The sequence below is a fragment of the Lampris incognitus genome, chromosome 18 (assembly GCF_029633865.1).
Source record: "Lampris incognitus isolate fLamInc1 chromosome 18, fLamInc1.hap2, whole genome shotgun sequence".
In the NCBI taxonomy this organism is placed as follows: domain Eukaryota; kingdom Metazoa; phylum Chordata; class Actinopteri; order Lampriformes; family Lampridae; genus Lampris; species Lampris incognitus.
In genome coordinates this window covers 36,773,131-36,794,223 of record NC_079228.1, presented here as the reverse complement: position 1 = coordinate 36,794,223, position 21,093 = coordinate 36,773,131, and the positions used below count along the sequence as shown (strand labels likewise).

Sequence of the window (21,093 nt, the reverse complement as noted above, 5' to 3'; positions counted from 1 at the left end):
GATAACTCTGTAATGGTTTGCAGTGACCGTTCCCTCTAAGTGGACCCAAACCATGCCAGGCAAATGACCCCTACAGCATAACAGATCCCCCTGACCCCCTCACTGTATCAGGAACATTGATTTGTCATTTAATTTCATGCACTTGCGTACATGAAATGAAAAGAAATTTCGTTTCCCCCTGCCAACTGCAGTACAACACAAAAACACATCCAAACTACAAGAACACATATACCTAAACTACAAAAAAACTACAAAAAACCATATATCCAACATATCAACAAAAAAAAAATCACTGTCCAAGACAGCGAACGCCAGGATGACTGTCGGAACTGCTGGTATGCATGGGCTAGCAGTTAGCTTAGCCTGCCCACTTCCACACCCTGTCAGACCACCCTCAAGTGTTTCCTCCTCGGGCGCAACTCCAGGCAGGGCCGTGGTCCCTGGGCCCACTGGATGCAGCAGACCAGGCTCCACCGGCCGATCCAACGCCAGCTCTCCCAGCCAGACACCTTCGATACACCTCCCCGCACTCCACCAAAAACACAGTCAAGGCTAGGCGAGGCCGCCGCCAGACCGCCCTCGGTGTTAGCGGAACTGCAGGTATGCATGGGCTAGCAGTTAGCTTAGCCTGCCCACTTCGACATCCTGTCAGACTGCCCTCAAGTGTTTCCTCCTCAGGCGCAGCTCCAGGTAGGGCCGTGGTCCCTGGGCCCATTGGACGCAGCAGACCAAGCTCACCCAGCCGATCCAGCGCCAGCTCTCCCAGCCGTCAAACAAAGACACAAACTTAGACACAGGCATGGACAAAGACACCGCATGGACGGTACTGGGTGAGGCCACCACAAATGTGAATTTGCACTGCCATCAAGCATTCAGGATTTTACTTTCATTTGTCACCCATCTGTGTGTTAGTGTGTGTGTGTGTGTGTGTGTGTGTGTGTGTGTGTGTGTGTGTGTGTGTGTGTGTGTGTGTGTGTATATATATATATATATACACACACTTTTTTAGGAGGTAAAACTTAACATCTTTTGCACTCCCCGTATACATGGAGGAGAGACAACTCTTCCCATCTCTCTCTCTTTCCACCTCTCTCACCTCCACCTGTAGTTGTCCAATGTCGTCAGTGGCCCAGGCCTCGTCGTCGTTGTCGTAGTTCTGGACAGTGGAGAAGCTTCCGGCTCGGTGTTCCATCGTCATGCCGGAGGAACCTCCATTTGAGACGCTACCCGCACCGTTTGCAGCAGAACTTCCGCAGTCCAGATTATCCGCCGAGCGGGCCGTCCTGATCCGTGTCTCTGGGATACGGACGGGAACCGCAGACGTCTCGAAGTTCTCACACTCCAGAACCTCCACATAGATGATGTAGGGAGCCTGAGTGAGGAGGAGGAGGAGGAGGAGGAGGAGTAAACAGAATGAAGAAGCTCTCTCTCTCTCTTATTGGCTTATAGCGAGTATGATTGAGTGTGTGTGGCATGTGTATGATTGCGTGTATATATAGGTGTTTGTGTGTCTCTCTCCTGACCTTATCCTTGGAGTTGAGCACCACCGCCTGTGTGTGTGGTATGCGGGCCACATGGTGGTGGTGTTCGGCGGTGGGCAGCCAGACGCGCGCCGGCAGTTTGTGGTTGAGCAGCGACAGCTCAGAGATCAGCCGCTGAGTCTTCTGCTCTTTGGTGGGCAGAGTGGCCAGCCTCTTCCCAATGCCCATCAGGGACTTGATGAACTCCCTCTGAGGACGCAGGCGCTCCGGCTGGACGAGGGACAGACAGACGGACAGACGTTGGATTTCATCACATCGAAACTTTTGGAAAGAAAGGAGAAAGTCACAGCAGAAGAAACTCACTACCCAGTTTGGGATTCATTTTACTCTGATTGATGTCACGGTGTACCGACAACACAAACATCGGGCTGCTCTTTATTTCGGTCGGTCTGCTGTCGATGAACAGTAGTTCACCAGTATTTCCACTTGGAGGCAGCATTGCTGCATCTGTGACCGGGTAGCCATGACGACCAGTCACTGTTGGCAGGTTTCCATGGAGACAGCAGGCCAGCTCCATCCATGTATCAATATGTGTCAGAGTTCCCACACTTGTTTGCCAAGTAAATTCCAAATGTTCTCCGTGACGTCTCCAAAACGCCAAAACACATTTACTGTACTGTACTGTACTGTAATACTGTACTGTAATACACTGTACTGTACTGTACTGTACTATACTGCACTGTACTATACTGCACTATTCTGTACTGTAATATTGTACTGTACTGTACTATACTGTACTGTAATACACTGTACTGTACTGCACTATACTGTAATACACTGTACTGCACTATACTGTACTGTAATACACTACTGTACTACACTGTACTGTAATGTACTGTACTATACTGTACTATACTGGACTGTACTATACTATACTGTAATACACTGTACTGTACTGCACTATACTATACTGTATTTGTACTGTACTATACTGTACTGTAATACACTGTACTGTACTGCACTATACTGTACTATACTGGACTGTACTATACTATACTGTATTTGTACTGTACTGTACTATACTGTACTGTAATACAGCACTGTACTGTACTATACTGTAATACACTACTGTACTGTACTATACTGTATTTGTACTGTACTGTATTTGTACTGTACAAGGTATCGTCCCACATTACAAATGTAGTTTCTCTCCCATGTCTCCGCAGTAGTTCCCTCCTCCCCCTTTTCTCCGACTTGTACCTGGCCAGTCACCTCACTCCACCCCCTCTGCCGATCGGGGGAGGGCTGCAGACTACCACATAACTCCTCCTATACATGTGGAGTCGCCAGCTGCTTCTTTTCACCTGACAGTGAGGAGTTTCACCAGGGGGACGTAGCACGTGGGAGGATCACGTTATTCCCCCCAGTTCCCCCTCCCCCCCGAACAGCCGCCCCGACTGACCAGAGGAGGCGCTAGAGCAGCAACCAGGACACATACCCACATCCGGCTTCCCAACCGCAGACACGGCCAATTGTTTCTGTAGGGACGCCCGACCAAGCCGGAGGTAACACGGGGATTCGAGCCAGCGATCCCCGTGTTGGTAGGCAACGGAATAGACCGCTATGCTGCCCGGACCCCCAACCAGCGTTATCTTCACCTGGCCGCCGATGTCGTCTGGCCATCTTACTTACGAATCGTACAGCCGACTTCATATCCTTCTACAACTTCACACAACCTACCCAAAGACTTTTCCAAGACATTTCCAGGCCTGGAAAACACATTTTCCAGTTCCATCATTTTCCCAGTTTTTCGCACGGCTCCGAGTGAATAAACGTTAACCGCACGGTCAGACCGACAGCCGTGACTGGTGGTCATGCAGAGTTCGGATGCCTCCGTGGTTTTAAAATGGCGTTCTTCTTAGAGAAGTCATTATGGTTCCTCGTCAGAGAGGGTTTCCCCAGCCGGGCCGGGGAGGTGGGGGGGGGCACGGGGACAGGGGGGTGGTGGTGGTGGCGCAGACTTCACAGAACGCTCGGGAGGGAAACCAGACCCAGAGACGTGGAGGCTAAAAAGATATTTACACGACCCAGATTCTGAAAATCCCCGAAGACGGGTCATAACCAGAACCTGGCATCACCAAGGGGCGGCACGGCGGTCCAAAAAGGAAAACGGGAATTTAGAGAAACTACTATGGGACACGTGGAGCGAGCGGCCATTAAAGAGTGGTCCGCGAGTCCTGCATGTGAACCCCGAGGACAGGACCGCAAGACTACTGCTCCCTTCATCCTCCGGCTCCGAAAAGGTTGGAGCCTCTTTTTCTTCTTCACCTCCAATCACTGAAATCCACTCCTCCTGTTCTAACTACACCCAACCCAGACAGCTGACCACGTCCGCGCTGCCGCACCTCCTCCTCCTCCTGCTGTGGTCCGCCAGAAACCACGGCAGGTTTTCCAGTTTTTCACAATTTCCTGGTGCACACACACAAACAATGCTAGCACTTCCTGACACTCACTTCCTGTACTGGCCCGTGCTTTTTAAAAAGAGGCGAAAACAGGCATTTCCTGGTCAGGGTCTTATTCTTGTCAAGTACTTCCTCACATCCTGGTCCCACACGCTAATGTACGTCAGACTAACAACAATGTTCAGTTATAACATGAAAATAAAACTGAGACGGCCACAAAAGAAGACACTTTGTTTTCTTAACTTTTCCATCTGTCCATCCATTTGTCCATTATCCGAACCGCTTGTCCTGCTCTCAGGGTGGCGGGGATGCTGGAGCCTATCCCAGCAGTCACTGGGCGGCAGGCGGGGAGACACCCTGGACAGGCTGCCAGGCCATCACACAGGGCCAACACACACACACTCATACCTAGGGACAATTCAGTATGGCCGATTCACCTGACCTACACGAATTTGGACTGTGGGAGGAAGTGGGATGACCCCCCCCCCCCAAGGTTGGACTACCCCGGGGCTCGAACCCAGGACCTTCTTGCTGTGAGGCGACCGTGCTAACCAGGGTCGGATCACTTTTCAACTCTGCCAACACTGCATGTGTGAAGCGTCATGACTGGACAGGAAGGTGCATCACGTAAAGCAAAAAGGGGCCCGACCTTACTTCCTGCTCTTTTTCAGCCTGTCGACAGTGAGACCATAGGGGGCAGGGACGGCGAAGGCACCAAGAGCCGAGCATCCCGTCTGTCTCGCAAGCGTCCGTGTTCAGGAAGGCGAGTTGGGTAAAACTTGAAGCAGTCTGTGGTCATGAGTATCAGACCTGAAACGACTGCTGCTGGAAAAGTTACGTAATGACCCTTTAAAAGAACGCCAGCCTGGCCGAATCAGCACGGGTCAAAGTCACCTGCACCCCGACAGGTAGTTATCACCAACACAGCTGGATGGACACTGGACAGTCCTACAGCCTCATTATCTCACACACAGCTGGATGGACACTGGACAGTCCCACAGCTTCATTATCTCACACACAACTGGATGGACACTGGACAGTCCTACAGCTTTATTATCTCACACACAACTGGATGGACACTGGACAGTCCTACAGCCTCATTATCACATACACAGCTGGACGGACACTGGACAGTCCTACAGCTTCATTATCACACACACAACTGGATGGACACTGGACAGTCCCACAGCTTCATTATCACACACAGCTGGACGGACACTGGACAGTCCTACAGCTTCATTATCTTACACACAGCTGGATGGACATTGGACAGTCCTACAGCTTCATTATCTTACACACAGCTGGATGGACATTGGTCAGTCCTACAGCCTCATTCTCACACACAGCTGGATGGACACTGGACAGTCCTACAGCCTCATTATCTCACACACAGCTGGATGGACACTGGACAGTCCTACAGCCTCATTATCTCACACACAGCTGGATGGACACTGGACAGTCCTACAGCCTCATTATCTCACACACAGCTGGATGGACACTGGACAGTCCCACAGCTTCATTATCACACAGCTGGATGGACACTGGACAGTCCTACAGCCTCATTATCTCACACAGCTGGATGGACACTGGACAGTCCTACAGTCTCACTATCTTACACACAACTGGATGGACACTGGACAGTCCTACAGCTTCATTATCTCACACAGCTGGATGGACACTGGACAGTCCTACAGCCTCATTATCTCACACACAGCTGGATGGACACTGGACAGTCCCACAGCTTCATTATCACACAGCTGGATGGACACTGGACAGTCCTACAGCCTCATTATCTCACACACAGCTGGATGGACACTGGACAGTCCCACAGCTTCATTATCACACAGCTGGATGGACACTGGACAGTCCTACAGCCTCATTATCTCACACAGCTGGATGGACACTGGACAGTCCTACAGCTTCATTATCTCACACAGCTGGATGGACAGTCATTATGTACAGGCTAGCAGAGATGCACTCCATCTGTCATCTTTTGTAAATAAATATTTCCCTTCCAGTTTGTGTGTGTCAGTATGTGTGTATGTATGCGTACGTATTTATGTGTCAGTATGTGTGTTTGTATGCGTGTATCTGTGTCTATGTGTGTGTCTGTATGTGTGTGTATGTGTCTGTATGTGTACGTGTCTGTATGTGTGTGTGTCTATGTATGAATCTATGTGTTTGTATGTGTGTGTATAGGTGTCTATGTGTGTGTATATGTGTGTTTGTCTATGTATGAATGTGTGTCTGTATGTGTGTGTATAGGTGTCTATGTGTGTGTGTGTGTGTGTGTGTGTGTGTGTGTGTGTGTGTGTGTGTCTGTATGTGTCTGTATCGGGAATCTGATCAAAACAGGGCCCTGACACACCAGGCCGACAGTCGGCCATTGGCCAGTGTCGGGCCATCAGTGAGCGTCTGTGGCCCTGGTTTTTGGGGCTCGTCCTGCATCGCCGGCACTAGTTGGACCCCTGTCGGACCCCTGCTGGCGGCTGTTCGGCCCATCAGTAAGAGAGGTCACTCTGATTGGCTGTTCGGCTTAGCGAATCAGTGCTAAGCTGATGAATCGGGGCCGTGGGCTGTAGTCCTGGTGGTGTGTTGAAGTGCTACTTATTGGCCCAGACGGCAGGCGAGGCGACGCGAGGCGACTTGAGGTGAGGCGACAGTCGGCCTTCGTCACCACTAGTCGGTTTGGTGTGTCTGGGCCTTTAGACGGGAGGACGGGTCAACGCGGAAGGAAAAGAGGGAGAAAAGGAAAGATGAACAGTTACAACCGAAAGAGAGAGACAGAGAGACACAAACAGAATTGTAGCAGGTTGCCTGGAAAACAGGAGGAGGAGGTGTCAGGGAGGAAGAGAAAGGGAGGTGTGTGTGTGTGGCACTGACCGGTTACTGTAAACAAAGGAGGTTATATAATGGAGAGAGTGAGAGAGGGGGGGAGGATAGGAATGAAAGGAGAGAACAGCAGACAGGAGCAGAGTGGATAGAGGAGAGAACAGGAGCAGAGTGGATAGAGGAGAGAACAGGAGCAGAGTGGATAGAGGAGAGAACAGCAGACAGGAGCAGAGTGGATAGAGGAGAGAACAGCAGACAGGAGCAGGGCGGATAGAGGAGAGAACAGGAGCAGAGTGGATAGAGGAGAGAACAGGAGCAGAGTGGATAGAGGAGAGAACAGCAGACAGGAGCAGAGTGGATAGAGGAGAGAACAGGAGCAGAGTGGATAGAGGAGAGAACAACAGACAGGAGCAGAGTGGATAGAGGAGAGAACAGCAGACAGGAGCAGGGCGGATAGAGGAGAGAACAGCAGACAGGAGCAGAGTGGCTAGAGGAGAGAACAGCAGACAGGAGCAGGGTGGCTAGAGGAGAGAACAGCAGACAGGAGCAGAGTGGATAGAGGAGAGAACAGGAGCAGAGTGGATAGAGGAGAGAACAACAGACAGGAGCAGAGTGGATAGAGGAGAGAACAGCAGACAGGAGCAGGGCGGATAGAGGAGAGAACAGCAGACAGGAGCAGAGTGGCTAGAGGAGAGAACAGCAGACAGGAGCAGGGTGGCTAGAGGAGAGAACAGCAGACAGGAGCAGAGTGGATAGAGGAGAGAACAGGAGCAGGGTGGATAGAGGAGAGAACAGCAGACAGGAGCAGAGTGAATAGAGGAGAGAACAGCAGACAGGAGCAGGGTGGATAGAGGAGAGAACAGCAGACAGGAGCAGAGTGGCTAGAGGAGAGAACAGGAGCAGGGTGGATAGAGGAGAGAACAGGAGCAGAGTGGATAGAGGAGAGAACAGCCGACAGGAGCAGAGTGGATAGAGGAGAGAACAGCAGACAGGAGCAGAGTGAATAGAGGAGAGAACAGCAGACAGGAGCAGGGTGGATAGAGGAGAGAACAGCAGACAGGAGCAGAGTGGCTAGAGGAGAGAACAGCAGACAGGAGCAGAGTGAATAGAGGAGAGAACAGGAGCAGAGTGGATAGCGGAGAGAACAGCAGACAGGAGCAGGGTGGATAGAGGAGAGAACAGCAGACAGGAGCAGGGTGGATAGAGGAGAGAACAGCAGACAGGAGCAGAGTGAATAGAGGAGAGAACAGCAGACAGGAGCAGGGTGGATAGAGGAGAGAACAGCAGACAGGAGCAGGGTGGATAGAGGAGAGAACAGGAGCAGGGTGGATAGAGGAGAGAACAGGAGCAGGGTGGATAGAGGAGAGAACAGGAGCAGAGTGGATAGAGGAGAGAACAGCCGACAGGAGCAGAGTGGATAGAGGAGAGAACAGCAGACAGGAGCAGAGTGAATAGAGGAGAGAACAGCAGACAGGAGCAGGGTGGATAGAGGAGAGAACAGCAGACAGGAGCAGAGTGGCTAGAGGAGAGAACAGCAGACAGGAGCAGAGTGAATAGAGGAGAGAACAGGAGCAGAGTGGATAGCGGAGAGAACAGCAGACAGGAGCAGGGTGGATAGAGGAGAGAACAGCAGACAGGAGCAGGGTGGATAGAGGAGAGAACAGCAGACAGGAGCAGAGTGAATAGAGGAGAGAACAGCAGACAGGAGCAGGGTGGATAGAGGAGAGAACAGCAGACAGGAGCAGGGTGGATAGAGGAGAGAACAGGAGCAGGGTGGATAGAGGAGAGAACAGGAGCAGGGTGGATAGAGGAGAGAACAGCAGACAGGAGCAGGGTGGATAGAGGAGAGAACAGGAGCAGAGTGAATAGAGGAGAGAACAGGAGCAGGGTGGCTAGAGGAGAGAACAGGAGCAGGGTGGATAGAGGAGAGAACAGGAGCAGGGTGGCTAGAGGAGAGAACAGGAGCAGGGTGGATAGAGGAGAGAACAGGAGCAGGGTGGATAGAGGAGAGAACAGGAGCAGGGTGGATAGAGGAGAGAACAGGAGCAGGGTGGATAGAGGAGAGAACAGGAGCAGGGTGGATAGAGGAGAGAACAGGAGCAGAGTGGATAGAGGAGAGAACAGGAGCAGGGTGGATAGAGGAGAGAACAGGATTAGGGTGGATAGAGGAGAGAACAGGAGCAGGGTGGATAGAGGAGAGAACAGGAGCAGAGTGGATAGAGGAGAGAACAGGAGCAGAGTGGATAGAGGAGAGAACAGGAGCAGGGTGGCTAGAGGAGAGAACAGGAGCAGGGTGGATAGAGGAGAGAACAGGAGCAGGGTGGATAGAGGAATGTATTAGTTTCCACCAACACTGTTCCACGTGTCCTTCTAGTTTGGAAAACACACAAACCAAATTTTAAGATGTTCTACTTTCCATAAAGTCAGCAGAACACCATCTTAACGATACACGCAAATGGAGGCTTACACAACACCGCACAATGTACCTGATACACAACACTACACAACGTAACTGATACACAACACTACACAATGTAGCTGATATACAATACTACACAATGTAACAACACATTGTAACTGACACACAACACTATACAATGTAACTGATACATCTGTCTGTCCATATCCATCTCTCTATCAAACTATTTCAACACATCGCACACACACACACACACACACACACACACACACCCCACAGCCATCCATCTGTTGTGTTCTCCATTGAACTTGTGTGTTACTGGTTGGCTTGATATAAGAGAAACATTCCCATTGTTCCCTGTATGACAGCTGAATGCCGTGGGTTCAGCCAGAGCTACAGCCACCATGTTGTGTTCAAGCGCCTCTGAGCAAGGCACAGACACCTCAACCGTCTCACCAAGACAGGAGGAGAGAGGGCAGAGTAGGGTGACAGGAGAGTGAGAGGAGAAAGCGGACCTCTGCTGTTTGCAGGGGAACACAATAACGAGCGGGGGACAGAAGTTATGACGAAGGGAAAGGGAGCCAGGGGGAGGACGAGGCATGCTGGGTTACCAACAGGAGGCTCTGCCTCCCTGAAACATCTCCCCAGAATCCTCACAACCCCACCCTCACAAACACATCCACACACCCACGCCCCCTCCCACTTCCCGGGCTCCTCACCTCCTCGTGGCCGGCCTCCACCTTGGGGTTACTCCCTGTACGTCGGAGCCCCGCCCCCCCGCTGCCGCCTGTGGTGGCGTCTGACTTGGAACGCTGATGGGTCCTCCTGGAAGGGGAGACCAGTATCTCCCCGGGGAGGGGGCTGTCCGGGGCAGGAGTCACTGAGGAGAAGGAGCAGGAGGAGGAGGTGGGAAGAGGGGCTTCCGTGTTGCTGCTGTGGTGCCTCCTATGCCAATGGTAGAGTTGTGGGCGGGGGGCGGGGTCCCCCGGGCCGGGGCTGGATGCGGGGGAGGGCAGCGTGGCGGGGCTCTCGGCGGCGGCGATTTGCGGACCGCCAGGTTTCAGCTCGTCGGACAGGATGAGTTTACGCATTTTGGCCCCGCGTGAGTGACGCTGGGTGGAGATGTGCATGTCTGAGGAGTAGGCTCCCAACAACCAGGCTGTCTGCAGGGAGAAGGCTATGCTGCCACGGCAACGGTGGATCTGACAGGAGAGAGAGCGAGACAGAGAGTGAGTCCAAACTGAAAAGCAAGAGGTCCTTATGTGTCGACTTCACATGATGAGGAGGGAATATAAAAGTAGAACGGAACCAGGAGAATAGAGCAGTCCAACCCAAACAATAGAACAGAACAGAAGAACCGAACAGCAGAACTGGGCAGAAGAACCGAACAGCAGAACTGGACAGAACAGTGGAAAAGAAGGAATCACTCACCAGATAGGGTCTGATGGCGTCTCCCACCTCCGTGTCCATGTGAACGTACATGTTGAGGAGTTGGGGCAAGTGGAAGTCCACCTCCTCGTCAGGGAAACTGAACAGGCGGTTTCCGATGTAGGCCTGCACGCCCGGCTCCTTGGACTTGTACAGGTAGGAGATCGCCATGGAAACGTCAAACAGCTTAGACTCGAACAGACGCAGCAGCCATGACTGTTTCGACGATGACGAAGACGATGAAGACAAAGGGGCGCGGTTCTTCTTGTTGGGTTCTCGGCGGGATGAAATGGGAGGTGTGCCTCGGGGTTCCTCCCCTTTTCCTCCTTGCTCCTCCTCCTCCTCCTCTTTAATGGAGTCGGTCTCGGATATTTCCAGGTATGTGGGACTGCTGTGGTGCTGCGGGCTGGACCACTCAGGAGAGTCCAGAACCTGCTGCTCATCGTGTTGCTGTTCAGCCGCCGGTACCTCTCCGTTCTGCAGTTTAACCTTGAGAAGTACTTCCTGGCAGGCCTTCAGGGCGACTTCCGGGTCAATCACTAGGAGCAGAAAACAAGGAGGGGTTAACCCGTCGCCCACTGAAACCACGAAAACGATGTTCTAAGTGTTTATTGTTGAGCTAATATTCCTCCACCCATTATCTATATCTATCCATCCATCATCTACACCTGCCCAATCCAATTCAGGTGGTGTGAATCTATCTCGGTATGCACTGGGCAAGAAGGCAGAGAGAGACTCCTAGAGCGGGAATCCACGAGGGAGCAATGCTAACCACTTAGCCACCATGCTGCTAACAGGGAAGGAGATCCTGCTGTCCTTCCTCCAGGAGCAGCCAGGAGCCCTTTCCTTCGGCCCCCAGGAACCAGGTGGAGAGCCATGTCGTGGGGTCAGGGACAGGGCAGGGGAGCGTTCTGCATGTTTTCACTGGGGTTCTTTTGGATGCGGGAGGAAACCCATGTGAGCACCAGCAGAAGATGCAAAGTTCACACAGAAAGGCCCCTCATCTAGTCAAGTCAGTTGTATTTGTATAGCCCAATATCACAAATTACAAATTTGCCTGGGGCGCCCGGGTGGCGCGGCGGTCTATTCCGTCGCTTACCAACACGGGGCTCGCCAGTTCGAATCCCCGCGTCACCTCCGGCTTGGTCGGGCGTCTCTACAGACACAACTGGCCGTGTCTGCGGGTGGGAAGCCGGACGTGGGTGTGTGCCCTGGTCGCTGCACTAGCGCCTCCTCTGGTCGGTCAGAGGAGGCGCTTATATGTTGTAAAATATATGAAGAATATGATGAGGAGGACGCTAAGCAGTGTCCAGATGCCACCCGAGCTCGGGAAGGACATGCAGAGCACACACAGACAGGCCTGAGGAGAACATGCAAACTCCCCCCAGTGCCAACATTGCCTCAGGTAGGACTCGACCCGGGATACATTTCTGATAGCGACGTCTTCCCTGGCCTTTTGCTTATCACATTTTGGGAAATTGTATTGCTTATTTTTCCATAAACTGATTTATTTACAGCAAACCTAAAGAAAGAAAGCTAAGATGGTCCCAGCCTATGAGTTCTGCTCTGTGCTCAGTAAGCTGCCCTTCACCTGGGAGAATTCCTTGCCAAGTTGTGGAGGAGACACTTCGATAATCTCAGGTTTGCCTCCATTTCTACTTTAAACTGGTGGGTTTACGTCTCTATGAAAACTTAACTGTCAACAGCCTTCAGGGAAAGACGACGGGTGCTGCCACGCCTGGCTCGTTTGGAGCGGCTGGTTCGAAACCGGGAGCGTTTTCCCCCAAAGATCAGTTCGTTTGGGCATACGACAACGCAGCAGTCACGCTCAGGTGTGGGACAAAACAAGCGGGCCGAGATCGCCAAGTCTCGCGGTCTCGGCCCGCTTCCACTTGAACCCTGGAGCGGTTCATTTGCGGTGGGAATGCGATCCGACCTAACGGACCAAAACAAGCTCACCTGATGAGTCGTCAAATGAATATGTCATTGTGTGCTTCATCTAGTGCCCATCTAAAGATTCGCAGCAAAGCAAACGGACTAGGTGTGAAGACATCCTAAGACTGGTCTGACTTAGTATCGCTGGATTTTGTGTCCCGTGATGGCGTTGGGTTCAAATCCCACCAGACCCCAGGCCTCTCTCTCCTGTCTGTCATCATCAACACAACAAACCTAACAGGACCGCTTGCTCTCTGCTAAAACAACCCCCCCCCCTCCCCACAATTCAGTTGGAGGTAGGGGGCAGCTGTAGGTACCTTGGTCCGCTACCAGGTCCATCTCCATGGCGTCCTCAGAGATAACGTCCAGGGGCGGGCTCGGGCCACGAGGATCGGCCCCAGTCGACGTCCCACTGCTGCCGATGCCCTCGCTGGCACTGCTGCCGAGGCTCCCAGTGCTCCCAGTGCTCCCAATACTCCCGCTGGGGCTGGAGCTCCGCGGGCTGGCGCTGGGGGAGGAGGCCTGGTCGCTATGGGGCTGGGGGAGCTGGAGCTGGGGGCGGTGATGACGGTGGCGATGATGATGATGATGATGATGGTGGTGGTGGTGGTTGTGGTGGGAAGCAAGGCAGTCGGAGGAGCTCTCGGAGCAGGATGAGGACGAGGATGACGACGAGGAGGAAGACGAGGAGGTGCTGGATGGAGAAGAGGGGCAGGAGAAGGTGGTGGGGGAGGAGGCGGGGGTTAGCGTGGAGTGGGCGGGGCTTAGAGGGAGTGACCGCACCGCTGGGGAGAGAGACACCTCAGTGTCGGCCATCTTGGACACACAGATCTGAGGAGAGACAAGAGAATCAAGTTTCAATACTTGGAGAAAGAGTTTTCCATCAATAGGAGAGAACAGAGCAGAGTGGCGGCGATCCTTCTGTGGTACCGAAGCCACCGCAGCCATGCTGAACAAGGGTATAGATCGACAAAGTATAACAGAGAGTACTGAAGGAAAATATTACAAGAAGAAAGTACTGAAGAGGAAATACTACAAGCAGAGAGTAATTCCGGGAAAATACTACAAGTAGACAGTACTGAGGGAACTAACGCTACAAGTAGGCAAAATAACCGAACCTGCCGGATCCGCTACATCAAATAGAGCCTGTGAAGACCCACCAGGTCGCGATATTATGAACCCTACATAGGCCTCGCCAAAATCCCGTTTCTGGCTTTGTCACGTGTGCGCCACCGTAGCAACGCGAAAATATGTTATGGGGTTAGCGCTCATCAAGGAAACGCTGTACACCCACAATTTAACCTGTCTAAGTTATCCACAATCAACATTAATATAATACCAATAACGTATCCAAGGAGCAGAGGCAGACCTTGTAACCTAAAATTGTTAGGTTAGTCAACTTAAGGCTATTCTTTCCCTCACAATCATAATTTCAACCCCATGGTTCACTTTTTAGACGATTCATAAGTTATGTAACTTAATATTTTGATTATTTTTAATCAAAACCAAAAATAATCTAGACTTCCTGCTTAATTTCGTTTTCAGGGCAAACACTTAAATCATAAGACAAACATCCTAGTCATGTCTTTCACTTCATTTACCAGAAAGTTTACATTTTCTACTAATGAGGATCATGAACAGAGGAGAGCACATAAGACTGCCATTTTAATTATTATTTTGCCACTAGGGGGAGAAATTTACTAACTTTGGCGACCAAAATTGAAGGTAGCTAACGTTAGCTTTGCTTCGAACCGAGTTGATAGTTGATTGTTTCCTTAGCAACGCAGCGGAAATCCGGCGTCCGTTCGCGAGATTTGGGACAGGGTACGGGATTTTGGCGAGGGCTATGTAGGGTTCATAATATCGCCACCAGCTCAGCCAACACACAGAGACGTGGGAAATATCCCGGTGAGTATCAGTACAACAATACTATATTCCTGTGAGTAAATATGCACAGCCTGTACCAACAGCCAGCTCAAATAAGGAGTGTGTGCAGTCTGTTCAAATCTACAGGAAGGTGGCGTAGTGGTCTACTCTGCTGCCCACCAACACGGGGATCGCCGGTTCGAGTCCCCGTGTTACCTCCGGCTCGGTCGGGCGTCCCTACAGACACAACTGGCCGCGTCCGCGGGTGGGAAGCCGCATGTGGGTATGTGTCCTTGTCGCTGCACTGGCGCCTCCCCTGGTCAGTCGGGGAGCCTGTTCCTCCCACGCGCCACGCCCCCCCCCCCCCCCCGGTGAAACTCCTCACTGTCAGGTGAAAAGAAGCGGCTGGTGACTCCACATGTATGGGAGGAGGCATGTGATAGTCTGCAGCCCTCCCCCTGGATCGGCAGAGGGGGTGGAGCAGCGACCGGGGCGGCGCGGAAGAGCGGGGTAATTGGCTGGGTGCAATTGGGGAGAAAAAGAGAGGGAACCCCCCCCCCCCAAAAAAAAAGCTACAGAAAGGAGACGAGCACAGAAGTACGAGGACGAACTCGTGAAAAATGATTCGGGTGGAAACAAATGAAGAGAACAAAACTATTAAGGGATCAAATCAAGTCGAATCAGACAGAGGAGTCGATCAAGTGTCCGTCCTGTGACGAGTCCAAGCAGATGGTCTGTCAGGGTAGTACCACAACCATCAGCACACACACACACACACACACACACACACACACACACGGCCTGGCCATGACCTGTTGTAAATCACACAACAGATCGTGTGTGTGTGTGTGTGTATGGGGGGGGGGTAGATAGGTATGTTTTATAGAGAATCATCGCCTTGGGAATACAGCTGGGCTGACATGAGCAGTGATTGTGGGTGTGATGGTGCTGATCCCAGCCGGCTGACGTGGGTAATGTTTTGTTGTACTGTGTGTGTGTGTGTGTGTGTGTGTGTGTGTGTGTGTGTGTGTGTGTGTGTGTTTGTGCTGAGGGAGTGAGGTTACGTTTCAGATGAAGCTGCTCCATGGACGAAAATGGACTGGAGCCACTTTCCATTACAGGCAGACACATTTTCCAAACACAGCCACAGGCACTCTCTCTCCTCCCCCCTCCTCCTTCACATCCCCACCTCCACACAACCACTCAACCCCCACACAACCTCCACTCAACCCCCACACAACCGCTCAGCCCCGCACTTATGTTGTGTTGGACCTGTGAGGGAAAAAATCCATCTATGAAAAAAAAGGCCAAAAAAAATAAATCCCTTGAATCCATCTAATCCCCCATAACTGGGTTTGAACACCTGTTCAGTTAAGATTCTGTTACTGTTCACAACACCAGCCAATCAGACGCCTGGCTAGGGTTTCACCTGCCACCTGCACCACCCATCATCACCTGCACCGCCCCTCATCACCTGCACCGCCCCTCATCATCTGCACTGGTCATTGTCATCTGCACCGCCCCTCATCATCTGCACCGCCCCTCATCATCATCTGCACCACCCCTCATCATCATCTGCACCGCCCCTCATCACCTGCACCGCCCCTCATCATCTGCACCACCCCATCATCATCATCTGCACCACCCCTCATCATCTGCACTGCCCCTCATCACCTGCACCGCCCATCATCATCTGCACCGCCCCTCATCATCTGCACTGGTCATCATCACCTGCACTGCCCATCATCATCATCTGCACCACCCCTCATCATCTGCACCGCCCCTCATCATCTGCACTGGTCATCATCATCTGCACTGCCCATCATCATCTGCACTGCCCCTCATCATCTGCACTGCCCATCATCATCATCTGCACTGCCCCTCATCATCTGCACTGCCCATCATCATCTGCACTGCCCATCATCATCTGCACTGGTCATCATCATCTGCACTGCCCATCATCATCTGCACTGGTCATCATCATCTGCACCGCCCCTCATCATCTGCACCGCCCCTCATCATCTGCACCGCCCATCATCATCTGCACTGGTCATCACCATCTGCACTGGTCATTATCATCTGCACTGCCCCTCATCATCTGCACTGCCCATCATCATCATCTGCACTGCCCATCATCATCATCTGCACTGCCCATCATCATCATCTGCACTGCCCCTCATCATCTGCACCGCCCCTCATCATCTGCACCGCCCCTCATCAGCTGCACTGGTCATCATCATCTGCACCGCCCCTCATCATCTGCACTGCCCATCATCATCATCTGCACTGCCCATCATCATCATCTGCACTGCCCCTCATCATCTGCACCGCCCCTCATCATCTGCACCGCCCCTCATCAGCTGCACTGGTCATCATCATCTGCACCGCCCCTCATCAGCTGCACTGCCCCTCATCATCTGCACCGCCCCTCATCATCTGCACCGCCCCTCATCAGCTGCACTGCCCATCATCATCATCTGCACCGCCCCTCATCATCTGCACCGCCCCTCATCAGCTGCACTGGTCATCATCATCTGCACTGGCATGGCCAGTTCTCTACTGTGCCTTCTTCAGGGTGCGTGTTACTTTAGGTACTATTAGTAGAAGTATTAACAGTAGTATTGGCTGTAACAGTTGTAACGGTAGCAGCAGTGGTAGTTGTAGTACTTGTAGTAACAGCAGTATTTGTACTACCGGTAGGAACAGCAGTATTTGTACTACTTGTAGGAACAGCAGTATTTGTACTACTGGTAGGAACAGCAGTAGCTGTTGTGCTAACAATAGTGTTGTCGTTTCTTGGTGCTGTGTGTGTATGTGTGTGTGTGTGTGTGTGTGTGTGTGCCCTGACCTGAAACGCATTTTACTTTTCAATGTATTTCAAACTCCACCCATGTGTCGTCACCTCCTCCCACCCCGTTTCAGCCCTCTGCTGAGGTCACACGCCACGCCCGCTTCAACAGAAGGCCACCAATTAGCCAAAAACCCTTTGCATAGGTCCCGTTTCCTACACCGGTACTACAGCTGGGCCCGTCAGCAGCAGCCTGCACACCCCGAAACAGGAAGCCGAGAAAGGAGACGTTCGGTTTGAAAAGCATGCCAACAATGTGCGTGGGCGGGCACGAGCGCACAAACACCTCTTTCCTATCGTCATCCTCTTTTCTCCCCCGCAGACCTGCCTCCATGCCGTCAGACAGACTGACGCAGGCCGGGGAGTAAAAACACCAAACCTGCATCCCGGTGGGTGAGAGGTGTGTGGGGGGGGGATACCTGGCACACATCCAGAGGATTCCCCGGCTCTGTGTGTGTGTCTGTGTGTGTCTGTGTGTGTGTGTGTGTGTGTTAGGTAGTGAAGAGTGTTACTACAGATTAAAGAGGGTGCAGATGAACAGCATTCATCACTGGTTGTTCTAACCTGTCAGCCAAAACCAAGGGAAGCTGGACCTCATGTGCTGGCCCTGACTGCAGACAGGAAGTCCACCATCTTACAAACCAAATCCCTGTCTAGAACAGAACCTCCTAGAACCTCCTAATGACGGCCGGTCCCTTGTTAAACAGGCTGCTGGAGTACGGCCATATTTCACATCGGAACTGAGTCGGTGGATTCGGTTCCGGAATTTCACCGTCCACCAATAGCAGAACTGCTTCGGGTGTGCTGACCTATGACAGCTCGGTTGCTAGGTAGAACCCAAAGTAAAGGAAGCTAACATTTTAGCAGCGTCGCGTCACCCGGTTTTATACAACCGTGCTCTGACAGAATATAAATTACCGCACAAAAACACCACAAGGACGTGAATAAATATTCACTGTGCCAGTTTCTGGTGTGAAACGCTACTGCTATGGAAATGATACTACTACTGCCATTACTACTAGTAGTACCAATACTGCCGCTACTACTGCTAATACTACTGTTAGGCCTAAACCAGCTGACCAACCATGGCCAGATTTAATCAAAGTTCACACAGTTATTTCCCCCGCTGTCGAGTTAGTCTGCCATATGTAACATAACTAGTACTATATACAGTATATGAAGTAATGTAAGTGGTACTACATACAGCATATGAAGTAACATAAGTAGTACTATATAGTATACGAAGTAACGTAAGTGGTACTACATATAGCATATGAAGTAACACAAGTAGTACTATAGTATATGAAGTAACATAAGTAGTACTATATACAGTATATGAAGTAATGTAAGTGGTACTACATATAGCATATGAAGTAACATAAGTGGTACTATATAGTATATGAAGTAACACTAGTACTATAGAATATGAAGTAACATAAGTAGTACTATATATAGTATATGAAGTTATATAATATATAGTATATGAAGTAACACAAGTAGTACTATAGTGTATGAAGTAACATAAGTAGTACTATATATAGTATATGAAGTTATATAATATATAGTATATGAAGTAACATAAGTATTACTATATACAGTATATGAAGTAATGTAAGTGGTACTACATATAGCATATGAAGTAACATAAGTAGTACTATATACAGTATATGAAGTAATGTAAGTGGTACTACATATAGCATATGAAGTAACATAAGTAGTACTATATACAGTATATGAAGTAATGTAAGTGGTACTACATATAGTATATGAAGTAACATAAGTGGTACTATATAGTATATGAAGTAACACAAGTAGTACTATAGTATATGAAGTAACATAAGTAGTACTATATACAGTATATGAAGTTATATAATATATAGTATATGAAGTAACACAAGTAGTACTATAGTATATGAAGTAACATAAGTAGTACTATATACAGTATATGAAGTAATGTAAGTGGTACTACATATAGCACATTAAGTAACATAAGTAGTACTATATACAGTAAATGAAGTAATGTAAGTGGTACTACATATAGCATATGAAGTAACATAAATAGTACTATATAGTATATGAAGTAACATAAGTGGTACTATATAGTATATGAAGTAACGTAAGTAGTGCTATATATAGTATATGAAGTTATATAATATATAGTATATGAAGTAACACAAGTAGTACTATAGTATATGAAGTAACACAAGTAGTACTATATACAGTATATTAAGTAATGTGAGTGGTACTACATATAGTATATGAAGTAACATAAGTAGTACTATATATAGTATATGAAGTTATATAATATATAGTATATGAAGTAACACAAGTAGTACTATAGTATATGAAGTAACATAAGTAGTACTATATACAGTAATGTCAGTGGTACTACATATAGCATATGAAGTAACATAAGTAGTACTATATACAGTATATGAAGTAATGTAAGTGGTACTACATATAGTATATGAAGTAACATAAGTAGTACTATATATGGTATATGAAGTTATATAATATATAGTATATGAAGTAACATTGGTACTATATAGAGTATATGAAGTAACATAATATAATATATTGTATATGAAGTAACATAAGTGGTACTATATAGTATATTAAGTTATATAATATATAGTATATGAACACAAGTAGTACCATAGTATATGAAGTAATATAAGTAGTACTATATAGAGTATATGAAGTAACATAATATAATATATAGTATATGAAGTAACATTAAGTGGTATATTCAGAGTGTAAAGTGATACCACATGTAGAGATCTGTCTTCCTGTCTTACACATTAGTAGGCCCTGATCAGTTTGACCTCTGACCTCTGGATGATGACATCACTGCAGACACATGACAGTACGGACCGTCTACAGGACAAAATAAAGCTCACTGACTGCTTCTTTTTTTGTGGTAAAGCTCTAGAAACATCCACAAACATGTCAACAGTCTGGACTTCTATTCATTTATTCAACGTTATTCTCATGTTCCTCCCTCACACAGCTTCACTTCCTCACTTCCTCTCTTCCTCACTTCCTCTTCTTCACTTCCTCGCTTCCTCTTCTTCACTTCCTCACTTCTTCACTTCCTCTTCTTCACTTCCTCACGTCCACGCTTCTTCACTTCCTCACTTCCGTACTTCCTCACTTCCGTACTTCTTCACTTCCTCACTTCCTCTCTTCCTCACTTCCACGCTTCTTCACTTCCTCACTTCCGTACTTCCTCACTTCCTCACTTCCTCTCTTCCTCACTACCTCTCTTCCTCACTTCACTTCCTCTCTTCCTCACTTCACTTCCTCACTCCCTCACTTCACTTCCTCTCTTCTTCACTTCCTCACTTCCTCTCTTCTTCACTTCCTCTTCTTCACTTCCTCACTTCCTCTTCTTCACTTCTTCACTTCCTCTTCTTCACTTCTTCACTTCCTCTCTTCTTCACTTCCTCTCTTCTTCACTTCCTCACTTCCTCTCTTCCTCACTCCCTCACTTCTTCACTTCCTCACTTCCTCACTTCTTCACTTCCTCACTTCACTTCTTCCTCTTCCTCACTTCCTCACTCCCTCACTTCCCTCCACATCCTTCCACAACACATCGATTCACCCGATCACCAGCAGTAAAAAACAACACCGTATAGTCAATTTCCTACCCGGGAAATGGAAAGACGTGTGTGTCAGTGTTAAGACCGTGTGACATCTGACCTCTCTGTGACCCCTGTGTCTCCATGGTGTGTCTCCATGGTTACGAGGATGGTAACTGCTGAGCACTGTGTAAACAGACAGAGCCTGAGGACTGCAGCATGTGCAGCTGAATGGATCAAC

The 21,093-nt window shown here is 49.7% G+C and overlaps 1 protein-coding gene across 2 annotated transcripts in view; it reads right to left on the bottom strand.

The window, feature by feature from the left end:
• LOC130128300 (phosphatidylinositol 4-kinase beta-like) overlaps positions 1-21,093 on the bottom strand; it is a 45,186-nt gene that overhangs the window by 9,891 nt on the left and 14,202 nt on the right. For both annotated transcript variants that reach the window (XM_056297940.1, XM_056297941.1), the window contains exons 2-6: positions 12,875-13,388; positions 10,626-11,161; positions 9,914-10,396; positions 1,524-1,751; positions 1,097-1,372 (exon numbers count right to left, since the gene is read on the bottom strand). In XM_056297940.1, coding sequence (XP_056153915.1) covers positions 1,097-1,372; positions 1,524-1,751; positions 9,914-10,396; positions 10,626-11,161; positions 12,875-13,373 — 2,022 coding nt within the window. In that variant the 5' untranslated portion in view covers positions 13,374-13,388. The remainder of the gene's footprint in view (positions 1-1,096; positions 1,373-1,523; positions 1,752-9,913; positions 10,397-10,625; positions 11,162-12,874; positions 13,389-21,093) is intronic.